Raw genomic sequence first — 27,881 nt, 5'->3', positions numbered from 1 at the left:
TTTCCCCCCTACTGGTAAGAGAAACATTAACTGCTGAATCAAAGATATCTACTGCATCCATTTTACCTCTGTCTCTCAAAGGCTTAGAATTGCACCTTCAAACTCTTAAGCAGTTTGGATATTTGGTTTGGGTTCTTTTTCTCCTTTTTTCTCTCCTTTCTATTAACAAAAACTTTTCTCTTCCTGAAAGTGGAACTCAAAAAGTGCATTTTAAATTAAAGGGTTTACTTTTCCCTCCCTATTTTATGGATGCATTTACTGTGGTTTAGAAATTTTATCTTAACCTATTCATTCTTTCTATCACTACAATTTGTCAGAATGTCTCAGATTTATTCAGGTAACCTTGCCAAGTTATGCAGTCCTTCCTTTTGCAAAGCAAATGGTATTAAATTCTAAGAAAGCCAAAATACCGCAATCCTTATTCAAGTGAAATCCCAAATTAAAGAGTGAGAACTACGGGATCTTCACAAGATTTGGACTGTATGCAAAGTCTTCCTAAATTTGTATTTCATCTTTTGGATTTTAGGATATATTAAACTGCAAATACCATGTTCAACTAATACTGCAAGTCAGCTTCAGACTATAATCTCAGGAATGAAATGGTAGCCCCAAAACTCTCAGCCCAACCAGAGGAAACTCATTCCAATCACTACTAATTTCTTACACAACTTAACAACTCATTTAACATGTAAACACAAGGGATGACAGTTCTCATTTGAAGCTCCTATTGTTGGCAAGTAATACTTCACTGGTATCAGAAATACTTTAGTTAATGTCTCTATTTCCCCCATTTCTAAGACGCTTTTTTCTCCTTACAGAAACTTTAGCTATTTAACATCAAACCAAACAATTGCACAAAAGCTACAGCGCCAAGCTTTGCTAAATGAAACTGCTGGAGAGCACAAACAGGAGAAAAGAATTTGACCGTGGTTGTTGAGTGGGCTAGAAGTCAACTGAGTATAACACTAATGTTAACACATTCCTTAATTGAAATGATTAATTCTTAGCAGAAGTAAATTACGATCAGCATGATCTTACTGTAGGCTAGTTGGTGACCCAGCCAGACTTTTGTGCAGATTAGGGTTTTGACTGTGCCTGTTCCGACTGCGAACAGATGAAAACATTGTGTTGCAGCCTGGGACTTTACATTTGTGGAGCTGGCGGAGATGCACAGTTTTGTAATGAGCCCTGAATGTTCCTTTATTACTATAAGTTTTTTGACATATATGACAAGTTATTGGCAAACTGGAAGGTAAATTTGTGAAGTTTTGATTAGCTTTCTCAATTAAAGTACCGTCTTGGTAAAGTTCCTCATTTGACATTAGGCTGGGTCCTTCACAGCTTTCATCGCTATCATCCAAGGGCATGGTGCATATTTCACTTCCTCCGTCAGAATCCCAAGAAGAATGAGCACTGCTCTCAGATTTAATGCTGGAAGTAGTGCTTAGATCCAGAACAGCTCCATCATTCAATGGATCGTATCCATAACTCTCAGAACAGGGTTCTCTAACTTTGCTCATTGGAAAAACCAAGCTGCCTGTTCTGTTCATTCCTTTGAAGATTACAGAAGTATGTCCAACATGTTGTTTTAAAGAGACATCTTGACAAAACTCCTTAGCCATGTCTTTCAAGAGGTATGTTGCATTGAAATGGTTGTTGAATTCCAGTGTATCTTTAGTCAGAAGCTTATGATGAAGATTTAGGTTTGAACTATGTCTAGAAGAACAAAGACAAGCTTAGCAAGAAAGTGTTTTGCCTCACTTAACAGCTGTTTCATAATGATCATTAACAAAGAAAAAAATCAATATTTAGTAGCATGCATGAACTGTATACTTCTAATTTGACCAACTGCCACACTGGGAGTGCACACAGATGATTTACACATGCGACTGGGTATCTGAACTTGTTTGCACCGGCATATATCACAAATAAGTACAGAAACAAATATTTCAGATTCTCTCCTGCATTGTGGATAGCTGTCTGCTCCACTAGATCTAGTGCTGGGCCTAAAAGAGTTGGGTGACAGACTAAAAACCTGTATACTGAACTGAGATCAGAGAATGGTGAGGAGGTGAAGAAACAAGATTCTCTCCCAATGGACAAAGCAGGAAAGGAGTGACACCCAAGTCTGCTAAAAATATTTATGATCCCAAGTACTGTAACCACGTGCCAGGATGCAACCGTACACATCAGTACAGAGCTTTTCCTTGACAGCAATTTCCTTGAAGAAAGGAATATTGCATTTTATGCAACTTGCAGTTTTCCAGTGGGCATCTCTGGATTCAGTTTAAAACCACCAAAACATATGAAATCACCGCTCCTTATTGAATACTATCAGTCAGCTCACTGGGAACTTCCAGGCTCTGGCTAGAAGATTCATTTTTTTGCAGGACAGAGAAAACATTCATTTCCCCCCCTTGCCATAACGGTTTAATCCAAACCATGAACTATTTAAAAGGGCACAGAAATGTTTTGCTCTTGCAGTCACAGCACTCTATGTTAAAGTCTAGAAACTTCTGCAAAGTTGTTCCAAATAACTACCGTTTTGCACAAAGCTTGTGAACTTTCTGGTGAGTTGGCGCCTTTTTTTTTTTTTTTTTTTTAAATAAACCACCTTCCAAAAGCACCTACACTAAAGCTTAACTGACTGTATTGGTGTGGGAAGGAATTTGTGGCATGTGAATGCACATCTAGTTTCCTGTGGCCCGTATCACAGTTACAGTGGAGAGGAATTCACATCTGGGAAGATACAGGCAGCAGACCAGGGTACGAAGCCCTGCCAGCAGCAGATGAATCTGTGAGTCTCAGATGCAGCAGCCAGCCCTCAGAGACTGGCTCATCCTCTCTCTGGACTGCATCAGCTGGCTCCAGTACTCCTCGCAGATTACAGACAATCTAAACCTTGTGTCACTCTGAACTGCTATCCAGGCATGATTCCTGCAGCCAAAAGCTGCTGCAACGCTGTTAGAGGAGAGTTAGAAAACTTCCAACACTTAGTCACATTTTAACAAGTTTGTTATCTATCATTTATCAATTCAGATACATAACTGATGGTCAACAATAAAGCTTCAGTTCTTGATTCTTGGCCTATGTGCATAATAGGCTGAAATAAAATGACAGTAAAATGCAACACAGCTAACAGTAAACTGATTCAAGATCGTGATCTAGTTTAGGAATTACTGTAATCTCACGTAAAATCACTACCAATGTGGATACACACCAGATAGTGTTAGTTCAACTAGCACTGTGTATTGTTAATTTTGTACTGACAGAGTAATCTTACTTTTCTTAAGGGTTTTTTCCCCCACCAGTCTGTTCAAAATCCTTGAGTAAAGCAAGGACAAGGGCAAGTGAAGATTTCCTGAACTGATCTCATTGCTTTTTCATTAAAGAACACTGTATACATTAAAATACACATGAAAGTACATATTAAACATGTAAGTCCACACATGCATCTACTGGAAAATTGCTGAATTCATACCCTTGTGGCTTTCCCTTTATGTTCTAAAGTATTCTTTCAACTATTGCAGTCTTTATCAGTTATGAAATTTTCACGGCTTTATTTAATACCTCAGTCTACTGGAAAGGAAATGTTTCTTTCAATGGATTTTCATTTCACAAATGTTCTGATAAGTTATCGTACCTGTTATACAAGGATATACAGAAAATCTTTGCAGGCTCCATTCCTCAAACACTCATTTTAATTTCAAATTAGGCTCCATTGTGATGGTAAAATAAATACAATTTTGTTTATAATTTTCTTACCTGTCTCGACTTCTACGAGAAGGGAAAGCAGCATTACAGCCCTCAACTGTGCAAATATGCATTTCTTTGAGATGTACATTTTTAAAATGCATTTTTACACTGTAAGGGTTTTTAAAAGTCTTCTTACAGATGTCACAATGAAAGCGGCTTTCTTCCTTCTGAATCCCTAGTGCATGTTGACTGACATGATCCATATCTTTACAGTCTTCAAAACAAGGAATGGCAGCACCCCTGTTTGACAAAGTGCTGAAAAAGCCCCCGGTCAGCAAGTGGTGTTGCAATTCAGGGCAGTCGTTTTTAGGAATCCTGCGCTTTGACTGCTCTTTAATATACATGGGGGGTTCAGTCATTGGTTTTATAACATCATTGTGGTGGTGTTTTGGATCTTCATATATAATCTCATGGGAAACTATTTTTAATGGTTGGTTTTCTTCTGGTTTAATCTCTTTCTCATAGTGATGCAATTCATTCTCAAAGATATCCTTGATGTATTTGTTATTTGGCGCAAAGACAGATTCAAAATACTTTGGGCCCTCTACCCCAGAGACAGATTTCCATGAATTACCTGAATTGGGGTGCTTTTCCACCCTGTCGGTCACCCGCTTCTCTATCTTATGCTCACAGGTCTCAAGCTCTCCATCGCTTACCACTTGCAGACGTGTATCGTCTTCAGAACTGGCAACATCACTACTTTCATTAGGTGTCTCAACAGCTTCTTTCTCTATCTTAATAGGCATACTTGATTTACGAGATTTCTTCTTGGGTAGCATGTCGAATGGCAATTCATTTGAAACAAGCTGCTCTGGTATTGAAGAAGAAACAAGAGGCAGAGAAGGAAGAGTACCTGGAGTATTAGCAAGCTCAGCTGGTGTGACTGGACTACGATAAAAAGGAAGAACAGGCTGTACTGTCTTCAGGTTTGGAAAGAGAACACCATTCTGCCCAAGACTGGGAAATCCAGCCTGACCCTTTGAATCCGTACAAGAGCTGCCATAGCTGGTAATAGTTCTGCTATCCGGAGTTAGAATTGTAAATTCCGTCCTTTTACCATCTCCAGGTCCAGCAATAGTCAAACCATTTCTTAGATCTTTATCCCTGTTATTTCTATTCATGGGCATATGGAGTCTGGGGTTAGGATTTGCACTGTGACGATTTCGACTACGCAAGGAGCTAAATACCATATTGCAGCCCTCAATTGTGCATTTGTGCTTTATCTTCAGATGAACAGCATTGTAATGTATTTTCAAAGTACCTTTGTCATAAAATGTCTTTTCACATGCAGTGCAGAAAACACGCCCTTTCCTTGGCCCAGTGCCATTTTTTTCAACTGATTTCATTTTGTTTTCTGGAGATAGTGCTGTCATTTCAAGCTTTGCTGCTGTATTATGTGAACTGGAATCACTTAAAAGGGCATCATCTTCTGTTTTAGTGGTGACATCTGGACCATTTATGTTCCTCTCATTTTCAACTTGAAATGGTGCAGAACTAGAAGTTAAGAAGCTGCTTTCAGAAAATGGTATCTGAACATCTTGTTTCGTTTCATTGCTATGGTCTTGACCTTGCTCAATCAAATGTCTTTCTGGTGGTGAACCTATCAAAGGTGGAGGCACTGGACTGAAAAACTGGAACGGCAGCATGAAAGCCATGTTATTTACAATATTCTCAAAGGGATGAATGTTGGTGGGACTCATTTTGTCCAAGGAAGCAGAAAAATTTGGACTGTGTTGATTGCAGCTCTCGATGAATGCCCTAATATCCAAATTGGCAGTTGGTGGTGGTATTATAATTGATTGCCCTTCTTTCTCTTGAATTGCCATTAACTCTACAATGGACTTAGTTTCTCCAAAACGAAGAAACTGCTGCAAAGTAGCCAGTTCTTCTTCAGTGGTCATTATGCTCCAGTGATCCAGCACTTTTCCTGATGCATCCTAAAGCCAAAAATATTTAAATGAGTCAGACACTAGTTAAGGCAAACAAGAAAACACTCCCCCAAATCCTTCATCTTTGAGGACTAAAAATTCTTCTCCAGTGAAGCGATAAAATCACTCTATTTAATGAGAGATTAACGCCAATTCTATGATATTTCCTTCCAAGTTTTACCACACTGGTGATATTATTTATTTCTGAACTGACAGTAATACTTTCCAATAAACTGCTTTTTTCCTCCACAAAAATTAAGACACGTCATTTGAACAACAGTATCATGTAAGTACAGACAGCAGAGATGGAGCAATCAGACCAAGATTTAGCTCCTCATTTAAGTCAAGTATTCTTTCATTGCAAGTTTAATAATCTTCCAAGCAACCAAGATCAGAGAACAAATGAACCTGTATTGATCTATTGCCAGTGTTCACAGAGCACAGCTGTAATTACACTAGAGTGTTGGAGTTCTTTCAAACTCTAGCTATGCCTAACTTTTCCCAATAACTACAATAAATATTTTATCACAGAACATGTATTTGATGGCCTACTGAGATTTTTCACAGTGCATGTAAGAGTTTCTAAGATGATGAAGAACGTAACATTATAAATTTTTCATGTGGTAGAGGTTCAAGGTAATTGATTCCATATTTTTAATCCTAACACTAAAAAGCAAGATTATCAAGACCATTAAATATTGATTCGTGTCATAATGTAAGATCATAATGTTACTTTACATAAAAGATAACTTCCACAGTAGCAAGGAGTAACATCAGTGTAAGCACATAGGGCCAAATTCATCCTTGTAGCTCCAGTAAGGTCAGTAGCACTACATCAGAGATGAATGTTGTCCCCGGTGTTTAAAATGACGGCAAGTTTATTTGTCAATATATTATTCTGCTGTATAAGGGTAAACTCACTGTTTAAATAATACTGGAGCAAGTTCTGAAGTCTTTACTTTGATGCATTCCTAGTAACTTTCTTTTTATCTTGGCTTACCTTTGTTGACAGATTTGCGCAAACTAGGAAGATTTCAGGTAAGTCTTACTAAAAAGAGAGCCATGACCCAAACCCCACCCTTTCTTTTCTGGCACTAAGCTTGTACAAGTCTATTACTACCTTTCAGAGTTACCACACTGGTAACATGTTATGAACCACTGATAAGTTTATGCTAGAAAACATTATGAAATACTACTTAGCTATCATATTCATATTTAAAAAGCCCCTCTAAATACCTGTAGCACATAGCCACGTATATAATCCTGTAGTGTCCAATCCAGAGCATGGAGAATCTGTATCACCTCTTCCTGCTTCAGAACACTGAAAAGCCGATCTAGCAGAATTTTAAGGCGCACAGGAATGGCTTGGGTTCCATACAACATGAGGCTACTGATATCAAAGACAACATTGGATTGAACTATTTCTACCTGGCTTGATGGGTAGAGGTTGGGAATCCTTAATTTGCTCAGGGCTGAAAATAAAAATTACAAAATGTAAATAAACTTAAGTCACAAGAGATGGAACTAATATTGGGGTGTGGGGGGATGAGGGGTGACACAAAAAGCATGCTAGAGTCAGGAGGATCCTAAAAGGTTTTACACAGATTGTAAGAACAAATATTACCATGTGCTACCCATCCGTGCCGGCACTGGTCACATTGTCGCTGATTTATTTTCCCAGGTTTGAAACACTGACAACTACAGTTCATGAGAGTGCATCGGATAGCCTAAAAATCAATAGAAAGGGTGACAGGTAATTTGTAAATATCATCTAGAGTGTGCAGATTATACATATACAATAGACTCAGAAAACCCATATGAAGACAGAGTTAACGTATGAGCATGAACCTGTCAATGTGCAATATAAGTAATCCAGGCAAAACCCGAGTTATGCAAGACTACCTTTGCTTTAACGAGAATCGGTCACCAGCTAGAACACTAGAGTATTATGGAAGCAGAATATTTAATGACATACGTAACAACACTTCTGCGGATTTATTTAGGCTGAAGCATCTTTACAACAATAATAAAGTGTTCTTGTGCATTCACCTAAGCTATGATCTTCATGTAACATCTCTTTTTTTCAGAAGGTTTGAAAAGACAGACATACAGATGCAAGTCCCACTCTCTTGAGGTTTTGCTGGAACTCCATACTGCAATATAGGAAGTTCTAATGAGCAACGTGTTAGCTCTGCACAGACGTCATCCCTTACATACAGCAGTATCCACATCGAATGTAGGTATCCTGTCAGAGATGCAGGAGTTCACTAATGCTTCTCAGTAACAAAACTTACCAAAAAGTACTCCAACTCCTCAAAGACTAGAGCAGTCACATTTTGTAAGGGAAATGCTTGAAAGGTAATAGGCAAAATAGAGCACACAAACATAGCAACCAGTTGCACAGTTCAATTTGTGCATCACTTTACTCTCGTCAAGGCCATCTATAATGCAAATCAAATTAGTATTCAGATACTCCTAATCAACAGGGTAATACAAACTGGCTTCCTGGAATATATGTTTTCTTCTGCATGTGCCCATCTGCTGCAGAAGGCAGACAGACAACTTTGAGGTCCTAGTTAAAGCTCCATAGGGATTGATATAGAGCAAAGCATTTGTAGGATTCTTTATTGCTTAGATCCGATACTGAGAATAGTTCCTGCTTAAATGGAATATTTATTAAGGGAGGGAAAGTTAAGAAATAAATGTGCAGAAAGTCTGCACTGGAATAAAAAATTGTAAAATGTCCACATTTTTCTGTTTTTAAAAGAAAATGTTTTACATTTGAAAGTGCAGAGAAGCAAATATGAAATCAGGCAAAGTTATGCCCACTATTGGCTGCTACTACTGCTGCTAGGGTTTTATGCAAAATGGGGACTTCCACTACTTATTCATACCCATATAAAAGCAAGACAAGACTTGAAGAAAAGAGTAACATCTTTTCAATGCAGGCATCCCCACATTGGCACTCTTGGAAAACGTACAAAGAAGCAAGTTTTTGGACAATCAGGCTAAGAAAGATGGATACAGGAAACGTTTAAAATGAAAAGGACACAAGAGAAAGGTAATTTCACTCGGGTTTGCAATGGGCATTTCTTTAGGCTTGAAGAATTTGACTGACTCCAGGCAGAAGAGGACCCGACACACAACAATCTACTACAAACAAGCATGTGCAGGATACTTGGATGCCTAGTGCTTGACATGACTGGATTTGGACTAAGATTTGAAAATCTCAGTAGCTGGTTTATTAGGAGTTAGCTTACGTGCACATCTCCAAACTACAATGACTTGATGCAGAGATTCACCTTTATTTAACGGATTGGAACAAGTGGCAACAGGGCTATTGAAATCTCTGAATCACTTAGCCTTTCATCTTTTAAAGGAGCCATTGCAAAATACCGAATTCTTGAGGAAAAACTCTGTGCTCCCCATAAAGTCATAACATATACATCAATACCCTACGCAGTGTGAATTGCTTCACTTTAACGGAGGATATATTTTCACTTGGATGCTAAAATATTTTCATGTAACAATAAAAATCCATAAATTTCTTATGGAGAGGTTGGAAAAAAAAGGTGTAGTTGGCTGCTGATTAATTTTCATCAAATATATCAAACAATAATGCAGTTCAAGTCTTCTACTTCTGTACATACATAATATTCTGTGACTTTTACAGACTGAAGCCCTTCCAAAGGTGACCCTGCTAGGTTCAGAAAGCTACAATGCATTCCATGGATGCATCTTTTGCAGTCTCTCCAGACAAAATCACAAGAGAGCACTTCCTTTTTGTGCAAGAAGTAACAGAAATATGCACAATGAAAAAAGCTGTCATGATGATAAGTTAATTGAGATTTCAAAATTTTTTTCATTCCTTTTCCTTTGGACATGTTCCATAAACCACTGACCTTTAAAATTATTTTTTCTTCTTAATTTGTGTACTTAGACAAGAAAGATATACCGCAGGAAATTTTGCATTTCATAGCTCTGTGTAAGATTTGTCTTCTATATGGTACATGCCTTTTGTCTTCCTGTATATGTGTAGAAGACTGCAAAAACAGGGCATTTTGTGTAAAAACATATGAAAGCAGCTATTAGAAAGTTCCCCATCTATCCTAAATATGGAACTGAACCCATCTCAAGTCAATACATTGCTGCTTCTGGACACCAGTCTTAGATGTACTTAGCTTGCATATTGCTAACATATCAAAGGTATACCCTCAAATCGGGGATCGGTCACTGACTTAAAAAATTACTTGTAAGAATCCCTGAGAACAAACAAGCGTGATTTTCAGGTTGGTGGCATTTCTTTTCATTTGTACTTGTCAGAGTCTGTGTCTCCTAAAACTTTTCTAGCAACATTTGTGTTAACATAGTCACAGAGAATACACAACATGGCAAAACTAACTTTTAAAATAATCAGTGAGTCACAATTTTAAATCTTCATTCATTGTTCAACTTAAGGCACTTGTAAAAGATGCACTTTGATTATCTTGAAAATTAACTTATATCAGAGCTTAATGAAGAGAAACTTAGCAAAACTTCATGAGATTAATATGTTTGTCTTTTGCCTGTTAATCCTACTAACCTTAATACGCCTATTCTAAGGTACTGTAATTATATCAAGTCTTTTAATGAGCTTTATTTTCCCAACAAGTGGAATGTACACACAATTTCATTCTACAGAACAAAGGAATAACTTTCTATATTGCACACATGTAAAGCTTCAAAATCATAATTAAAGGATTGGAAATGTAGATGGAAATTAAAGTGGAAATTTTTTTAAAGTGCAATTTCATTCAGGTCTATTATTTAGTTTCATTTTTCAGAAACATAAGGCAGATGTTTAAAAAAAAATAAAATGTTTTGCTATCATCAAGGATCTTGTTATTGCTTTCCAGTCACTCTTTCCCTCACAAATGGATATTTCCAAATCCATTATCAGCAACATTTTCTTGAAAAATCTGATCAAAATTTTCTGTGGTTTTACCAGCATGACTGTGGGAATCTGAACATTGGATTTTTAATACAAATGATTCAACATTACAAGACAGATTAACCATTAAACTGGCCACTGAAAAACATCTAACTACTAATCACTGAAAAAGAAATCTTAACATCTGTTGCCTGGAAGTCACGACTGCTGACATCTTTTTTGCCAGATACTGATGTGACTTTGATTATGCTTCAAAAGTAACTGAACGTTTCTTTGCAACCCACTTGCAGCCGTCACGGCTAAAGAAAAGCACAAGCTAATGGGACAAGTTCATTCTGATCCTGGGTATATAATCAGGCTTCATTTCAAAAAGCAAGTTTGAGATCATCTATGCTCTCCTGAAGCCTTTTGGGACCTATGATCACTTGCAACATACTAACAGCACGTTTCAAAAAATGCAGCAAGAGAAGAAGGGCAGTATGACTGTATCAAATCTCATTCAGTATTAAGTGGATTCTTGTTTGACAGCACTTTGGCTTACAAAATAAATTAAAAAGTAAGTAAATATTGAAGACCCTGTCAGAACTGAGTTAGAGATCTCTGCTCACACTAAAAAGGTGGTCTGGCTCTCTGCACGCAGAGAGCTGCAAGTACAGACACCAGTAAAATGGAAGAACAAGTCCCAGATTACCCTGGCACTATTTAGCATCGGTAATGCACAGGTCAGCACCCTCACTTGTTTTTGGCATTGTCGTCTTTGCACAAAGCTACCCCTCACTTTAGACACTGCTTTTGTTTTTAAGCTACTGCAATGGCATGAAGAGTGTGAGAGCTTCGCTGCTCTGCTATGAGGATTACTGACAAAGTGGTGTCATTGGTGCCATGTTACAGGAACATCTTTTCCAAGCAGGGATTAGAAATTCCTATCAGTTTAAAAATGCAAGTTTGAAGAAGAAACAGGACTTACACGAAATAAATGTGTGAGAGAGAAACTTTCATTAGGTGAGATGTAACAGATACCACCTTTCATGTCCTCTATTGAGTCCTTCTAGCAACAAGCCATCTCTTCTATGGCCATCTCACCTTCATTTCCCAGAAAAAGTAATCCCAATGAATATATGTAACCCTGCAAGATGCGTACTCTGGTGAGCACATATCCTACAGGAAAGAACAGGGACACGTCCCATTTCTGCAGAACAGACTTGCAGTGGCTCCATGGCAAGAACACTTGTGGAGGAAGAGGCAAGATTTATCACGGGGGAAGATCAATTTGTAAAGCACTAGGCTTTTTTGTCTGCCAGTCAAGTAAAACATGAAAGCCTTTACTTCCTAGAGTACAGGTAACAACTTTCTTACATATTAAGAATAATCCACAGAAATTAAGTTCCCTTTTTGGTTTATAGAAATAAAATTAAGATACGACATATGTCTGGTTATTAGGAAATCTTTTTTTGCTTGCACCTTGTAAAAGACTGGCAAGGGAAGTAAAGGGATGGATACATTTATATCTCTTAAAAGTACAGTCCACAGCTAAATCAAATCCAAATCTGTGTGTATCTTTCAGTAAAGAAAACAGTTACTATACATGAGTGTGAAGTTGCCTTCCTGTCCAATTTATTTTCTTTCCCATTTTTACTGTTATCCACCATGTTTCTTGGGGTTGCAAAGCTTAAATAAGTCTTCCTTTTTCCATCACCCAGTTACATTTGATTACTTCTGCTTTTGAACCCTTTGAACAATCACTGAAAGCAGAGACAAATTAAGAAATCCTTATCTTAAGCATCTCTGTCAATGCCATACTTTTCCACATCATACAATGAGCATTTGTCCATTTTTTGTCAGGCAAATTTTGCCACTTCCCCTAGGGATATATTCCACCAATAAATAATACCATCTGTCAGTTTTGCCATGATTTAAAACAAGTTCTCAATTCACATTTTGTCCACCTTACTTTCACTGTATCACAACCCAGCTGTGCCTATCTGTATTGCACTAATAATGTTTGTTTTTTTAATCTATCCCACATGTATTTGTATCCACCCTGTCCACTTTATAGTACATATTTAGCCCTTGTGCATGATCTTCCTAAACACAGACTTCACTTTTTGATACTCTGTTGAGCTCTCTGCAGTTTATTGGAACTAAAACATGTTCCAGTATATTCCAAATACAATCACAAAAGGCGTTGGGCTGCTCCAAGTGGTCTAAGTACTCGTTGAAGACAGCCCAACAATTAAGCCTAAACGGCATGTTGATATTGTTAAGAGTTTAGATTAAGCATCTTGTATCTCTATTGTTCCTTAAAAGTTTCAATGTATTCCAAGTTTAGTAAGGCTATAAATCCCATCTGCCTGTAGAGAACACTAGGAGGGCCCCTGCAGCATCTTCAAGGAAAGGCTCTGGGCCATTTTCTTCTCCCTGACATGCTCACTTCAAAGAGGAAACAGGATGCCTGGAGGATGGACAGAATATGGAAACCCCCCACTGCCGGTAAGTAGAGCTGGGAGGACACACAGGGAATGGGGAAAAGGGAGACACTCACCAAGCAATAGAGTACTGAAGTGCACTTACACGTGCACAGGTCTGACGGCAAGGCCAATTCGAGAGCTACTCTGCACAAAGTAGACTTGGCCCATGCTACAACCTGCATGTGTTCAGCTCAGTATCGTGGTGGTTTCTTCTGTCACGTGTTTAAGGTTGTCAGTTACGGCTGAGGCCAAAGCTAAGTTACACACCACAGATAGCATGCGTGCGCTGCCTGCCTACAGCAACCTTAGCCCTTGAAACAAAGGGATTTCCATTCAGGTACATTTATGCCTACTCAAGTACATTTGGTTGTTTCAAGTTCTGCTGTTTCTATACTAAAGTTTAAAAATACTTAAGACTAAAATAAATAATTACATAAAATTATTAAAACAAGGAAAAAGTCCATATAAGAGTTCTAATTACAGCAGACTGAATGCTGCCCACACTATTTCCACAGTCTTATCTCACAAAAAAGTTTCTTACAAAGGAACAGCTGCTATTAACACAGTTATTTAATAAACATAAGAAGTAACAACAAACATCTTTCATGAGAAGCAAACGAGCCTTACGGTTTGTTGTATCCAGAAAACAGTCTGATATCTTCCATATTTTGAGCTTTTAATTAAGTAGAGAAAAGTTGCACAGGGATGTGACAGGGTAAACAGCACTGACCAAACAGCTCCAACCCTCTCCATTAAGACATGTTTAAAATGCTAGCCCTCGATGATTCATTTGACAAACTGCTTATTAGTAAAATTGTTTAGCAAAATTCTGGTCTCCTGCTTAAAAGACCAACTAGGAGAGGGGTGGGAAAGATGGAGATGGGCCACAACTTGCCTTTAAAGTGCCACTAAATGCAAAGTTACACTCACAGCTCAGTTCCCAAATCCACAATGGCTTCGCAGTGACTGGGCTGGCTTTCATACACACTGACCATGCATGCCCCTACCGAGCTGAGGAGGTGCAAGAACCTTTTAAAAACCCAGACAAAAAGCTTTTGTTTCAGAGGCCAAACATGGATTTAGGAGTTGAACTTCACACCTACTGTGCTGAAAATTTTGGCTGGTGCTGATACCACTCAACTCCTACTTATCCCTTCTCTGTGGGGAAATTATGTTATGATTTTTTACTCCTAAAAGAACACAAAGGCCACAAGTTGAATACATTTTCTAGATAAGACCACAGAATACACCCCATTAATTATCTGGATCCTTATGTATATATTCATATTGTTTATTTGGGGTCAGATACCAAAATGTGACCTCCTTTTAAACAGCCACAGCCTGAGAATACACGTAAGCAGAGTATTTACAACCTAGATCCTGCAGCAAGTTGCATTACCCCACTACCCTCTCTCTCAGTGGGGCTGAATAAAGCCAATTTTGGCCTAGAATTTGACCAAATCTCTCTCTTGTGGGTGCAGTTGGGCACCTTGAGCTGAAAATATTTAATTGTCCCTGTAATCATTGACTAAAACATCCTCAAACACAGCCAAAAATGAGGGAGGGGAAGTGAAAAAGCTCAGTAAGTGGGAACTGAAGTTAGGTAATACCTTCACACGATGGCACCAACCCATCAAATCAACCATACTTGTGGATTTAAAAGACAGTTTTAGCTGGCTACTGAATTATGGACCATGAGCCCACATGTCAGCACCTTGTTAAAAAGTTTTTCTAACTGAGAACAGTCCTGAGAGCGAGGAGCTGAGGAACTGAGAACTAAATACAGACTCACAACCCTACAGCCAAGTCAGGCTCAGCAGCAGCTTTCGCGGCTAACGGAGAGGAGCTCTGGGCAGTCTCGGACAACGCAGCTGGGCGAGGAAGCAGAAGGGAGCCGTTTCTGAGAAAGGCAGCATGCTACAAGGCCAAACTTTAATCACAGCATAACTTGTGGGATGAAAATCACTCCTCGTGCATGTCACTTACCCTAAAGGGCCCCTTAGGGCAACTCTTGTTAATGGCACTGTCAAAATAATTATAAAGATAAAAGAATGTGTGCGTGTGTGCGTGTGTGACTGCTACTCTTTAAACAAAAAGCACTGGACAGTAAAACTTAATTTTGCTGTTCAGCAACGTGCTTGTAGATACGTTGGCTTATGCTGCAATTAATCTCACTTGCTAACAACAGGTGTGTGCTGACAGACAGCCTGGTCAAACTCAGGAACCTGCAAGATCCTCCTTTACCGTTTGGTTTGGAAAAGTAAAGAAGAAATACAAATTGAAAAATGAAAAATATCTATTAGCATTACCTTATAGTTGTTATTTACTTTTGATACTGAAACAGGATACAATGCTACAGTTCCATGGCATACCTGCCCCCGCCTGTGTAAGTCAGAAACATTTTGCTGAGTATTAAGCAGTGTCTATCACAAGATATTGAAGTAGCCTCCCTTTTTAACAAGTTTACAGGAAAAATTGCTCTTATTAGTGCATTTAAAAAAATGAGTAACAGATTGTTGCATACTGATGAGAAAAACTGCTCAGGCTTTAGGGATAAAGATAAGTCACTGGATAGAAATGCTGTGACATTTCTTACAATAAAGCACTAGATGCTATTTAATCTAGCAAATAAATTGCACACATACTATTTATCTGTATTGACACACTATGCACACCACATTAAATGCTGAAATTACAGACCTATCCATGAACTGAAAATATTTAACTCCAAGTCCTAAGTTAGCAAGAAATGAGCGTTATAAGCACAAATGCACAAGTATCAGAGAAATGAGGAATACTAGTATAAATCAACTGCAAGCCCTTTAAAATATGTCTTTAACTCTTTACCTAGTTTATAAAATGTTATGTGTGCGCAATGTGGGTGAGTTAATGTTTCAAAGACAATCCTAACTTTTTCAGCTCCTCATACCACTGCTTAAGTCTCAAAGCCATAAATTTTTTCGCTTTTTTCCTGTTACAGAGCAAAGACAGAGATTAAGGAATAAAAGAAAAATAAGAGCTCTCTGAAATATTTAGCATTACACAATGTCATTTAAAGCAATTTCATAAATTTTAAACCCAAACACTATTTGTACACATATGCATGATACTATCTATGGTGCTACAGTTATGCAATATTTTACGCAACCATGTAGCTCCATTGGCAATTTCACAATTTAAAACTTAGTATTCCTTTTTATTGAACACAGGTGAGGAAATTAACTGGCTTTCAGACATCAGCTACTTTCAAATGAAAAAATACCCATTTCTCACTCATAATCAGCTATATTTGAAATTCAGAGTAAAAAGTTGGTATTTTGCCTTTTTTTTTTTTTTTGGTATTTGTTTAAAGAAGCAATCCTACCATGGTTTTAAAGTGTGGAATGAAAGTGTCATTGTTCTTTATTCTAAAATGACTGAATTCTGTTAGAAATTGTCACTTTTCTTCATTCCCTCAATAATATTATTTTTTTGAGTCTGAATATTGAAATTTCAGTCCCTACACAGATTTTTTTAGATAGCAATTAGCAACAAAATAATAAGAAACAAAAACTAAGAAGAAGAAAGGTGATGACACTTGCTGTAAAACTTCAACTTTAGCATCTGCTACGACAAAACCTGCTGGCTGCCCAGCACATAGGTACTCAGAGTTCCTGCACCACTGAAGCCAGGAAGGGCAGGAGCTGACCCAGAGGGCCAGAACAATAGTTTTTCTTCCCTGCACTTGGTGGAATAATGAATTCAAGATCCATACCTACATTTCAGCTTGAATCTGCATGAAAAGTGTTTACTAAATGCCAAATCATACAAAAAGTGCTTTAAAAACCATTTATATGTAGCAAAACCTGTAATATAAAATAAAATGAGAACATTTCTGTTCTTAGCAGAGGTGTGTTTAATATGAAGACTTTATTACTGAAAACAAAATAAATCGCGGGTTTGTTTGATTGGAAATGGGATGACATGCTCCATGTTGTACGAACAGGTTTTTTAACAATATCGTGAACAGGCACAGAAGCTGGAAGTCAAGACATTTGGTATCAAAAGGCCAAACCTTGTTGTAGCTTAAGTAGGCAGAATTTCATCTGAGCTATAGTAAAGCCCATGGAGTGGCCCAACGTTTGTAATAATTTTTCCTGTTTCTGTGAAGATTTAGCTCTCCTGCAGGTTTGGATGTGTTTGCAGACAGCGTTATTTTTAGAGTTCTGAATAGGTTGTAGACTGTTTGGTAGTTCAAAGAAAAAAACCCGAACAATTACTTTTTAAAAATCAATCTACCAAAAATCCATATATTAAGTATAACAAAAATGTATTTTCCATAACATAAGATTAGTTACTTTTTACATGTTCACCTATTGCTAAAATAAAAGTCAGATTAAGCTGTGAACTACTAAAAACTCTAGACTTTAATTCAAACAGAAATTCACAATTATACTGATTATAAAGAAAACTTACTAGCCTTATAGACCTAATGGTAAATAGATCTAATGGAATCTACGCGGTGTGTTCTTTGAAAGTCCGTATTTTTTCCCTTTTCTTTAAAAGAAGCAGTTAGAAAGATATTCTCCAGTGTATATTGTTCTAATCACCAGAACAAAGAAAATCAACACGCACTGTTGTTAGCAGTTAAAAATACTGCTAGTCCTACTTTGCACCATGACCTGAAGCGGAGCGAGGCTCCCCGCCTCCCACTCCTCCAGCACTGAGAGGTGAGCCACAGTTTCAGGATTTTAAAACCAAAGTACAGAAACAGAGACCCTTGTCTAACGTAACGTTTGCATATTTTTCAGCAAACTGCAGTAAACAGAACTGTATTTTCCAAAAGGATGTTAAAAATAGAAGCATATGATCTTTTCCCACCTAGAATTGTATCCTTACAATTAAAGACTATTAGCTGGCATCCCTTTTAACCGTCAAACTCAGACAGTGGCAGTTCTATAGCCACAAAGAGAAGCAGTAAATGAGAAGAACATGTTACTACACTGCATTTGAGAAAGTTTGGCTCCAAGCTATGCACTGATTAATATCAGATCTCCTTCTTTACTTGCCTCTTGACAATCTTGTCACATCTGGCTGACAAATCCTTACAAGCTTATCCAAACCAAGGCAGCCCAGATCATGCTCCGGGAGTAGCTTGAAGGAAGCGGCAACACCAGCCATGCACTGATGTGCCATCATGAAACTAATGAAGCTGACTTCACTTGCAGACTGCAAGAACACGAAGAAACACAACATGCCTCAAGGTTTTGCAACATAACGCAGAGTTAGCTCACCAAAAGATAAGACAAACAATCAGCTCCCAAGGTTCAAGAAGCCAAGTAGTTACATGAATTACAAAAATTTATACAGAAATCGCTTGAACAATCTCAACTAAATGAGCACAATAAACTCTAACTTCAGATCAGATGTGAAAATTGACTGCTAAATGCCTTTCAAACAATGGTTTGTTTTAAATTAAAGCAAAACTAGTTTATTTCATTTTCTCCCTCCCACATCCCCAAAATACCAGAATGTTGCCTGGCTCCCAGGTTATTCAAACTGGAAAACATTTACAATAACAAAAAAAAAAAAAACCACCCCAAAAAAACACCCAAAAAAAAAAACCAAAAGAAGGTGGGGGGGGAGTGTCACTTTTTATCCATAGGATTTTATAGAAGGATAAACTACAGCCTGTGTATATCAGTAGATCTTCCCCTGGGTTAGCGATCTGCCCTCTCCTCATTTTTAAATCAAAGATTTGTTACAGAGGACTAGAAGTATTTGGCCAATTAATAAACCAGAAAGTAAAATGCTGTATCTTAAACTCATCGAACAAAACCTCATTATGTATGAGCTGACAATTAAACCATGTTTATTTTTCTATATGATGAAAAAAAAATTAAATAAGCATCTTGTATTCTGATGCATTTAATCTCTTGATTAGTGCAATATATTTAAAAAACCAGATCCCCCTGTATACACACATAGAAACACGCACATTCAATGCCCTCCCCCCCCCCCCCCCCCCAAATACATGCAGACTGATCTTAAGAAAAGATGGCCTTATTTTCTGGATGCTAAATAGTCAACAATAAATTGTATATAAAGGGTATACATTAGACTCCACTTCAGTAATAATTTCTAAAGAACTTCGTAGTGAAATTACATTGTTGTCTGCTCTCCAATGCATTTATACGTCATGATAATGATAATGTATCTGCTTAAAGCACTTGACTCAGAACACATCTGAGTCACAAATCACAGATTTTATTGCTATTAATGTATATTGAGGACTCGTACAATTAAACATTGTCAAGCATTTATGATTTACATGCTACTACTTCAATTGGAAAACAATTACACAAGTGATGGCTCTGCTTATAATCAGCCTACAATTCTGTATTACTTACTGTAGAACAGAAAAGTCACACAGTTGTTTACAGTGCACAGCAGAAAAAAAAAAATCAGGATTTTTTTTTTTTTTTTTTACACAAGCTAGTTTTCTACGTTCACAATATCTTTTTGTAATTAAAAATGGAAAGTACAGCTCCCTACAGCTCTCATCTCCATTGTTCAGTACCCAAAACACCATTGCAAGATTTTTTTATATCTCCACAGTGCATAACCACAAGTAAAACTTGCACAGTAAAAATACACATTCATATAGAACTGCAAAGAACTTTCCTTACCTCAGACATTCTTACTGTGCTTATGTTTCCAGAGCTATAAAACAGTTTCCCATTCCCTCAGTGAGTTGTACAAAGAAGTACTGGAAACACTCCTGCCTGTACAAGTACTAAGGCAGAACCATCACACGCCTCTTTACTCTTGTCTGACTCTGAGCACCTCAAGGTCTGATGTATGCTCAGGCTGTGCACAGGGGAGTGAAATAAGATCCTCCCCCTTGGTGTTCTCCAGACCTACAGTACGAAGTTGTGTCTGCCTCTCACCTCTGCAGCCAGCTCTCACCTCGCTGCCCCGGAGTGGTGTGCTCCAGCGTGCTCCTCCAGTCGCAGGGCAGTCCCCTCACAGCTGGCTTGAAGAGGGCATGACACTCATCTTTCACAGAGATTTGATCAAAAGGAGTCACGGAGGCTTGAGGCGCTCCTAATGCAGTGCGAGGAGATTCTACCTCTGCTCTGGCAGCCTAAGTAATGCATTAAATCAATGCAGCTGACCTAAGGCCTATTACAGGCTTTTTTTTTTGGGGTCCTTTTTTTTTTCCTTTCAGCATGTACAACTATCTGCAAATAAGCTATGAGGTACTTATGATTAACATTACTTATTTCTAGGTCAGAGTGTTGTTTTTCAAGTTGCAGCTGCTGTGGGTTTTGGTTTTTTTTTTTTTCTTTTTAAACATTTTAACATTTTGCAGGTCTCAAAAGTTCAATGAGTGGGGTGTGTAATTTTTAAAGTTAAAGCATTTCCCCCTATCAACTTACTTTTGAGTTAGGGCTGATTTTTTTTTTCTTTTTATGAAGTTGAAGCTTCCTATTAAGAGAAATACAGGTCATAAAGACAGGAGAAGAATTACTTTCCAGTAATTGGGGCAAAATCTGGTTTCAGTTATTCAGGTGTTGGGTTGCATTCATGAGTTAGAGCAGGATTTTTGTCATAGTCATTTCTCACCTATTTAAAAAAACAAAACCAAACCTGAACAAAACACTTCTCTCCTCCTCTCTACTCCACTTTTGCCTCCCGTAGATAATTTCTTGGCACTCTCCTAACCCAGGAATACAACGTACTACACCCAGAGATAGACACGAGCAGGTTGCATTGAACTCAATAGGAATCCTTGTAGGAACACACCAGGGCAATACTTGACCAGGTGAATACCTGTGATCCCATAGGAAAGGCAGCAGGAAATAAGATGGCTGTAGGGAGAAGACAGCCAACCTATTATTATCGTTGGTTAATTTGTTGTCTTCTAATCCTATTCACTATTGGCTAGATACATACACAATGTATAAGGAGAGAACTTAATTTACATTTTACTAAATACTGGAGTACAGTTAATGTTCACTCCACAGCAGTAGCTAGAACCAGGTCAGGATAAAGCCCACATGATATGGGAATCTGGTCCCATAGAGCATGACACGAAGCATACGCTTTCCCTAAATCCCTAGGTTTCTCCACTCTGTGCATTATTTCTCCCACCAAGCTATCGAACAACACTGAAAAAACTGAGAGGGGGATTTAGTTTCATAGTATGGTCTGCCAGATACTTCTGCCAAAAACCACTGAAGTGTGGGAAGAGTCAACCACCAATGGTGGCTTGGTCCTTCCCCAGCAGAGCTCTGCATGGGGGCTCCAGTGCCACCTCTGTCCCCTGCAACTTGCCAGGGCACTTCTCTCTTGGGCACACAGGACAGTTACACATAGATTATCAGCGGTCTTGCAAGATGAAGGAAAAAGTGCCTGAGAAGTCGTGGCCAACATCATGCTGTTTGAGGTGATTCTTAGCAGCAGTGTTTTAGAAGTATACATTCTATGATGAGGACAAAACCTAACTGCTCTCTCATGACTAGAACTCAAAGCCAAAGGCACGCCTTGTTACTAAAGTCGTATTTCCTTCTTAATGAAATAAGCAGCCATGTAACTAAAAAGGACTCTATCTGATTGAGAATTCTGCAACAGAAGTGGGAAGAGTGGCTTAAGATGACATAAACTGCCAGAAGCTCTGAATTGACTTCAAAATGATAAGTGACTAAAACTTAGATGTGTGGAGAGCTGCTCTCCCCTCTAGCCAGTTACCAGGAAAAAACTATTTACTAGCTATCTGCCATTTGCCTGGAAGATGATAATTCTTATTAAATGGACTAACTACCCATAGCAAGCAATTTAAGACCAATTTACTTTTTTCTTAATTAATTATCTACTAAGAGTCTTTTATTTTAAGCATTATTTTCATTATTCGAGCTTTTTCAATGAATATTTTATGGGAACATTATTCATGCCTTGCTCTTTTTAAACTATTCACTATCATCAGTCAGCAATTTTTCAGCATTTTACTATCTGCACACCTTCTAGTAAACTCCAACAACCTCTAGCATAATGTGACACGTGCAAGGCATAGGTTGTATCTATAGGTCAACTTTTAAAGAAATACTGGCACATTAACAGCGTTTTCAGTAATTTCAGCTGATTCATAGTTCAAGCCTGCTTGTACAGAACAGTTATCAAGAAGTGTCTTGAAGAATGATCAAAATGGAGCCAGAGGGTGACTCCCATAACTCCTCTTCCAGCAGTAAAATGTAATGGAAAACCAGCTTCTTGGGGAAAGAAAGAGGCATCAGGACAGGGCACCAGGCTTGCGCCAGAGGTCTTGGGCTTCTTTTGTGGCTCTGCCACTGAGTTGTTATTTGACCTTGGGCAATTTTTTAAAATTCTGATTTCTATTTCCTTGCTTCTCTCTCTCTCTTTTTTTTTTTTTAAATCTATTTGGGTTGTAAACTCCTTGAGGGAACCACGGCATCTTACTGTGTTCTCAGGGACAGTGCTGGGGGCAAAAGAAAGGGGTCCCCGGGTCTGAACTCCATGTAAGTCATAATGTAAATACCCAGAATCATGGCATAACAACACAGCCCAAGGAAAGCTGCTTTCTCCTCCCACCTGCCCCAGCCTGTTTCTTCTTCTCCGTGTCTCAGCCTGTGCGTTCAGAGCAGCATGAATGTAAGGGGATGTAGGGCAGATTGTGAAGTACCAAAACTACTTAACTAAATACAAAAGTACTCATAGTTTTGAGAAGAGGTCCAACACGTGGAACTGACTATAAGCAAAAAGCTGATGCTCTTACCTGATTTTATTATCCAGGATGCTTAAAAAATGGGTACTAATCCTAGATAATTACTACAACTGAGCCAGGGTGATATAGCACAAAAGTGCAGTACAAACCCCAGGAAAAGATTTCTCCTAATTTTAAGTTTCAATCATGACCTGAATTTTGGTGTTTGATTCCAAAAAGAAAAAAAGAGAATCATTTTAAAAAGAATGTCAAGAAACTAATCAAGCCCAACTAAACATTATGTTTCGTCTTTGCTGCTGCATTCTCTAGGCAAACGGGCATGTAACTTCCCCAACCACAGGCTGCCTGCTTCACGCCTCTACCAGAGTTAGCTGCAAAACGGCGTTAACCTCCGTGTCCTGCCTTCTTGGCCTAAATTCCAAACACATAATACACTATGTCCCTCTTACTTAAATCAGTGCTGGCAAAGATCTTAGTGCTAATTTAATGCTCTGCTCCCTTATCGCCTTGGAGACATGTGTGGATTAAACATTTCACCTCTCAGAATACATTTGAAGTAATGGTCAGCCCCATGATCACGGAGATGGGCACTAGATCACCTTTCAGGGAGAAAAGCCAACAGGAGTAGAAATTACTGTCCAGGACTGAAGGGACAAGATTTTGGGGAGGTAGGAGGGCAAAGAGGAAACAGACCTTGAGAACAAAGAGAACTGAGGTCCTATCAGCAAGGCATAAACACAGTTGTGGGTTTCAAACAACTTGCAAGTCCAATGGTTTTTAAAATTTAACTGAATTTTGCACATGAAGATGAAAGTTGTTTTAAACTTAGTGTGCTGCAGTACAGGTTTTGAGCACTAGTCAAACTACAAATAGGCATGCTAAAGCCATAAAGTACTTGATAAAGTTTCTTAAGATCCATGGAAGGTCAGGTAGGGCTCTCCAGTTCTCATCTAAGCAACACAGAAGCCCAAATCTCTTGTTCAGTTTTTCCAGGTAGGCTGATTTCATAAGGTGGCCCAAGCACATAATACCGAGGAATAAAGTGTCCCAAACTGTTTTCCACCAACAGTTTAACCAGAGTTCAAATGTTGATCTTAGTCTTGCTATTTACATCCTCTTTAGTGCAATTAGACAAAAAGAACCCAATAAACCCAAGAAGCTTATTTAATACTATCTGCATTTGCACCCCTGCTTCAGCACTAATTTTCATCTGGCTGTTCACTGCATCACTTTTCTTCTGTAGCTCAAAATAGCAGTGAAGTTAAGTGAATACTAAATATTAGCATTTGTAATGGCCAAAGTAGTGTGTATAGCAGACCCAGAAAGACACCACCAATACCAGATTGTACCACTGATCCATCCCTGTGAAACAGTGCTTCTCCAGTGAAACAGTCACTGGAATCAAGAAACCCTGCAATTAACTATTGTGAAAAGACCTGCCTGAATAGTAAGTTTCTTTTGAACTTTCATTAATTGTTGCTTTATGCCACAATGTATTTGTCTTTGAAAAAAAATTGATTCTATAAAAGTTTGCCATCTAATATAGTTAGTTTGGCTTTTAAAAAGTTAGATCCTTTTTCAAAGCCAATTTCTCAGCACGAAAGGTACCATATTTTTTACAACATAGCTTAATTATGCATTGCACAGAAAAAGCTTTTTATTACACTGGTTTTAAAACATGTTGCTTTAAAATGTGAAACAGAATAAACCAAAGGACTTGGTTTGACTTCTCTGTACGAATCACTACATTGTATCTTATTAATCTCTTCGCTAATTGAGGTGGCCCGGTTGATGATCCTCCTACCAAAGCCTTCCCTTGCTTCCAATGATCTTTGTAATTGTGTATTTTGATACTTCAGTTTTCATTCTTTGCCTAAATCTTTTTGGAGAGAGCTTAGGATCATCAGAAGGGATACACTGCCCCACTTGACTTTTTGATAGCATTAGTGTACTTTAAATATTACACTATTCCACTCTTGCTTTCTAGCATTTTAGTTTCCTCCCTTTAATGCTATTTTTGCACTGAGCTGAAGACACACAGAACTTTTAGCATTGATTACAAACGGATAAATACAGCTTTTTCTCTCTCCTAATGAAAGCAGTAGAGTTAATCCATTGTTCATATATGCATACTGGTGAGTTCATCCAGTTTTGTGATAACTGGGCCTTTCAATTTAATTCCAAGACCTGACAGCATTCACAAAAACCTGAGATTACTTCTTTCCAGCATACTGTACTTTGCATTTTTTCAACAGTTTTATCTGCTCTTTAGGTACGGTTTATTAGACACTTTTGGAGAGCCTTACAATTCAGCATCTTAATGAGTCTAAAACATGTATCTTCCCTGCAAGCAGCATTCCTTCAACCCTCCCCAGCTTTTTACTAAACATTATCTGACCCAATGTGGAGCCTGGCGCATCCAGCTAAAGTATTAGCCATTTGCAAACTCACCAGTTGTTCCCATTTTTTGCCTTTTTGCCAGCTTATAATGTTAAACTAAATACATTACCTTTCATCATCTTGCTCAGTAGCTTTCTAATACTTAGATTTCAACATGTACAACCAAACAGTACAAGAAAAGACATTATAAAGAGCTTACATAGTGACATTATCATCTTTAAAATGTTTTGTGAAGCAGATCAACCTCCACAAAATTCAAACTTCAAGAAGAGGGCTTCACAATCCAAATCTCTATTTGTAACTAAAGCTTGCAAATAAGCCAAAAAGGCACCAAATTTGAAGTTGGCTAACCCCTAGAAATATATTTATTTAAAACCACAAAAATAGAAATATTTTATACATAAAGTGAACATCAAGATTGAAGAAGTCATTACAAAGGTGTGAATCACAAGACATTGCTATGCAAAGGAAGCGTATTTAAAGTGACTTGCCTGAATCACAACAGTTTTAGACATACACGAAAGCACTTTTTTTGCTCCCTTGTCCTGCTACTCCCACTCCAGGCTGTGAGAAAGAAAACTGGCTTACCTGTTGGTTCAGTGCTCTACCTTCCTAAATTTTTTTTAATTTTTTTTTTATTTTTTAACTACAATGAAGTATGCAACTTCCATCTAAATGGATGGCAGACTGCATCATTTTGTCATATATGAACGTCACACATACGAGATACCTACTCAACGAGAGACAGTGCTTTACAGAGTGAGATGGGATGAAATCTGCAGCAAGGACGAGGTACTAAGGTGTTCTTGGCAGCTCTGCCCATCTTCCTTTACATGGTCAGTCTAGTTTGGGGTGGGCTCGCATTAAAGTGCTATCAGAGAATAAGAACCTGCAAACCTTTGGGCTAGATGAGAAAGGTTTTATCAAGTGAAATGCAATTTTCAAATACTATCTAATAACAAATAATGGGAGTTTGAGTCTTTCGCTGTCAGGGATTAAGGTGGGAGCTGTATTTGCTACATGTTTCCCTTTCTGGACAATTCTACCGACCATCCTCTCATCTTGCAAGTCCCATGAGGAGTTTAAAACATTTAATTGCTAACTCTATTATTAAGGAACCCACTTTGTCAAAATTCAGCTCATAATGACATTAGGTCTCTTAGAGCAAATCAGTTTTGATACTGATGTTTCTTAGAGGCACAGCATTCAATCCTCAAATTACAACACAAGTTCTAACAGGCCAATTCTGTCTGCCACCGAGATTTAGTAATTAACAAAAAAATGCAACCCCCTTCCTAACACTAATGGTTTATCAAAAGAATACCAGTAATTTCAGTTAAGATACACTGATGAGACAGGCAGAAATACAATGAGGAGACAGACATGTTTACGCTATCTGATCGAAAGGGCCGAGACAGAATTCCAGAGACTTCGTGTTGTCATAAGAGGACTAGTCAAGAACCATGTTTGTGCCCCCAGGCCAAAGGGTGTGACATCAGGCCAGAGGTGTGTCAAAGTCAGAGTAAAATGCCTGCCATAAAACTGGTAGCCACTCATATTCACATGGTTAAAGAAAAGAAGAGTCCTCAGTCTGATACCTGAAGCAGTAATGCTGATGGGTTTTTTTTCCACAGATGATTGAGTCCTACCAATACAGGAGACACTTCACCTACAGTATGGAGCTTTGTATTTATTTTCACAGCCTCCAGCATTTTCCTTCCTTTTGGTTGTGGGTTGTGTTCTTTTTTTTTTTTTTTCTTCCCATCCTTCTTGTTCTTTAATACCAGGTAGTGGTTTTCAACCGTTTAAACTATGGCATATAATAACCGATGAGTAACACAGCAGTAATACCAGTGGTAGCAATTTTGCTTTGTTTCATGGGAGTGTTAAGAGTATTAGAGAGATGACTAGGACATGTCTCAGTGGCAGACTGATAAAATGAAAGATTAATTTTCCCTGCCTACAAGTGTTGTCAAGTTTTAGTCATAAACATCACACAGGTTATAGGACACTTTATTCCAGACAATGAAATAAAAAGCAAACATTCTATATTTTTAAACGAATTTTTGGATGAAGAATTATTGCAAAAAAATTACTACAGTTTATCTGCAGATATTTTTTTACAAGGTCATAAGGTACAAATTTCTGACCAAATGGTTGAGTTTAACAACCATGCCAAAAGTACTGTTACTACTAGGACAATCGATGTTTATTATGGAGGCATATTTACCAGCTCTCCCACTCTGCTGAAGACTTTTCTTACAACTTTATGCTTTAGCCGAAACTTTTATTCTTAGTTATATTTTCCTATCTACATTCCCTTATTATTGATTGGGAGAAAGGAAGTTCAGTTCCTATTTTACAGTGACATTCCAAGAAAACTTCCTTGAAAGGGTCACCCATCCTCCACTTGGTAGATTCCTTTAAAACTGCCTCTTACTAACTTACTCCAGACATGTGCCTGTTCTTTTTATGTCTAAAATATACGTTGAACTTCTGCAATTTACCCAGGAGTGAAAGCAGAAGGTATAGCAATGTCCTGGAGTAGCATCTAGCTACCCTCTTCAACCAGGATAGCACATCGATACCAGGATGGTTTGCAGTGAGCTGTTTTTAATGGACAGCTCCCAGGTGACACCAGACACTGCTGCTGCAGCAGCCGCAATATCATACAT

General features: G+C 38.1%; 1 protein-coding gene across 1 annotated transcript; it reads right to left on the bottom strand.

The window, feature by feature from the left end:
* Window positions 1–1,034: 1,034 nt before the first annotated feature.
* BNC1 (basonuclin zinc finger protein 1) lies at window positions 1,035–27,881 on the bottom strand. The gene is made up of 7 exons (XM_086471319.1): window positions 27,795–27,881; window positions 20,031–20,208; window positions 7,979–8,034; window positions 7,309–7,411; window positions 6,921–7,156; window positions 3,766–5,693; window positions 1,035–1,716 (listed from the first exon to the last, which is right to left on the bottom strand). Exons 1-7 carry the CDS (start codon window positions 27,879–27,881, stop codon window positions 1,035–1,037), a joined length of 3,270 nt encoding a protein of 1,089 aa, XP_086327445.1.

Source organism: Leptosomus discolor, chromosome 11 (assembly GCF_034619465.1).
Source record: "Leptosomus discolor isolate bLepDis1 chromosome 11, bLepDis1.hap2, whole genome shotgun sequence".
In the NCBI taxonomy this organism is placed as follows: Eukaryota; Metazoa; Chordata; class Aves; order Leptosomiformes; family Leptosomidae; genus Leptosomus; species Leptosomus discolor.
This window is presented reverse-complemented; position numbering and strand designations above follow the sequence as displayed.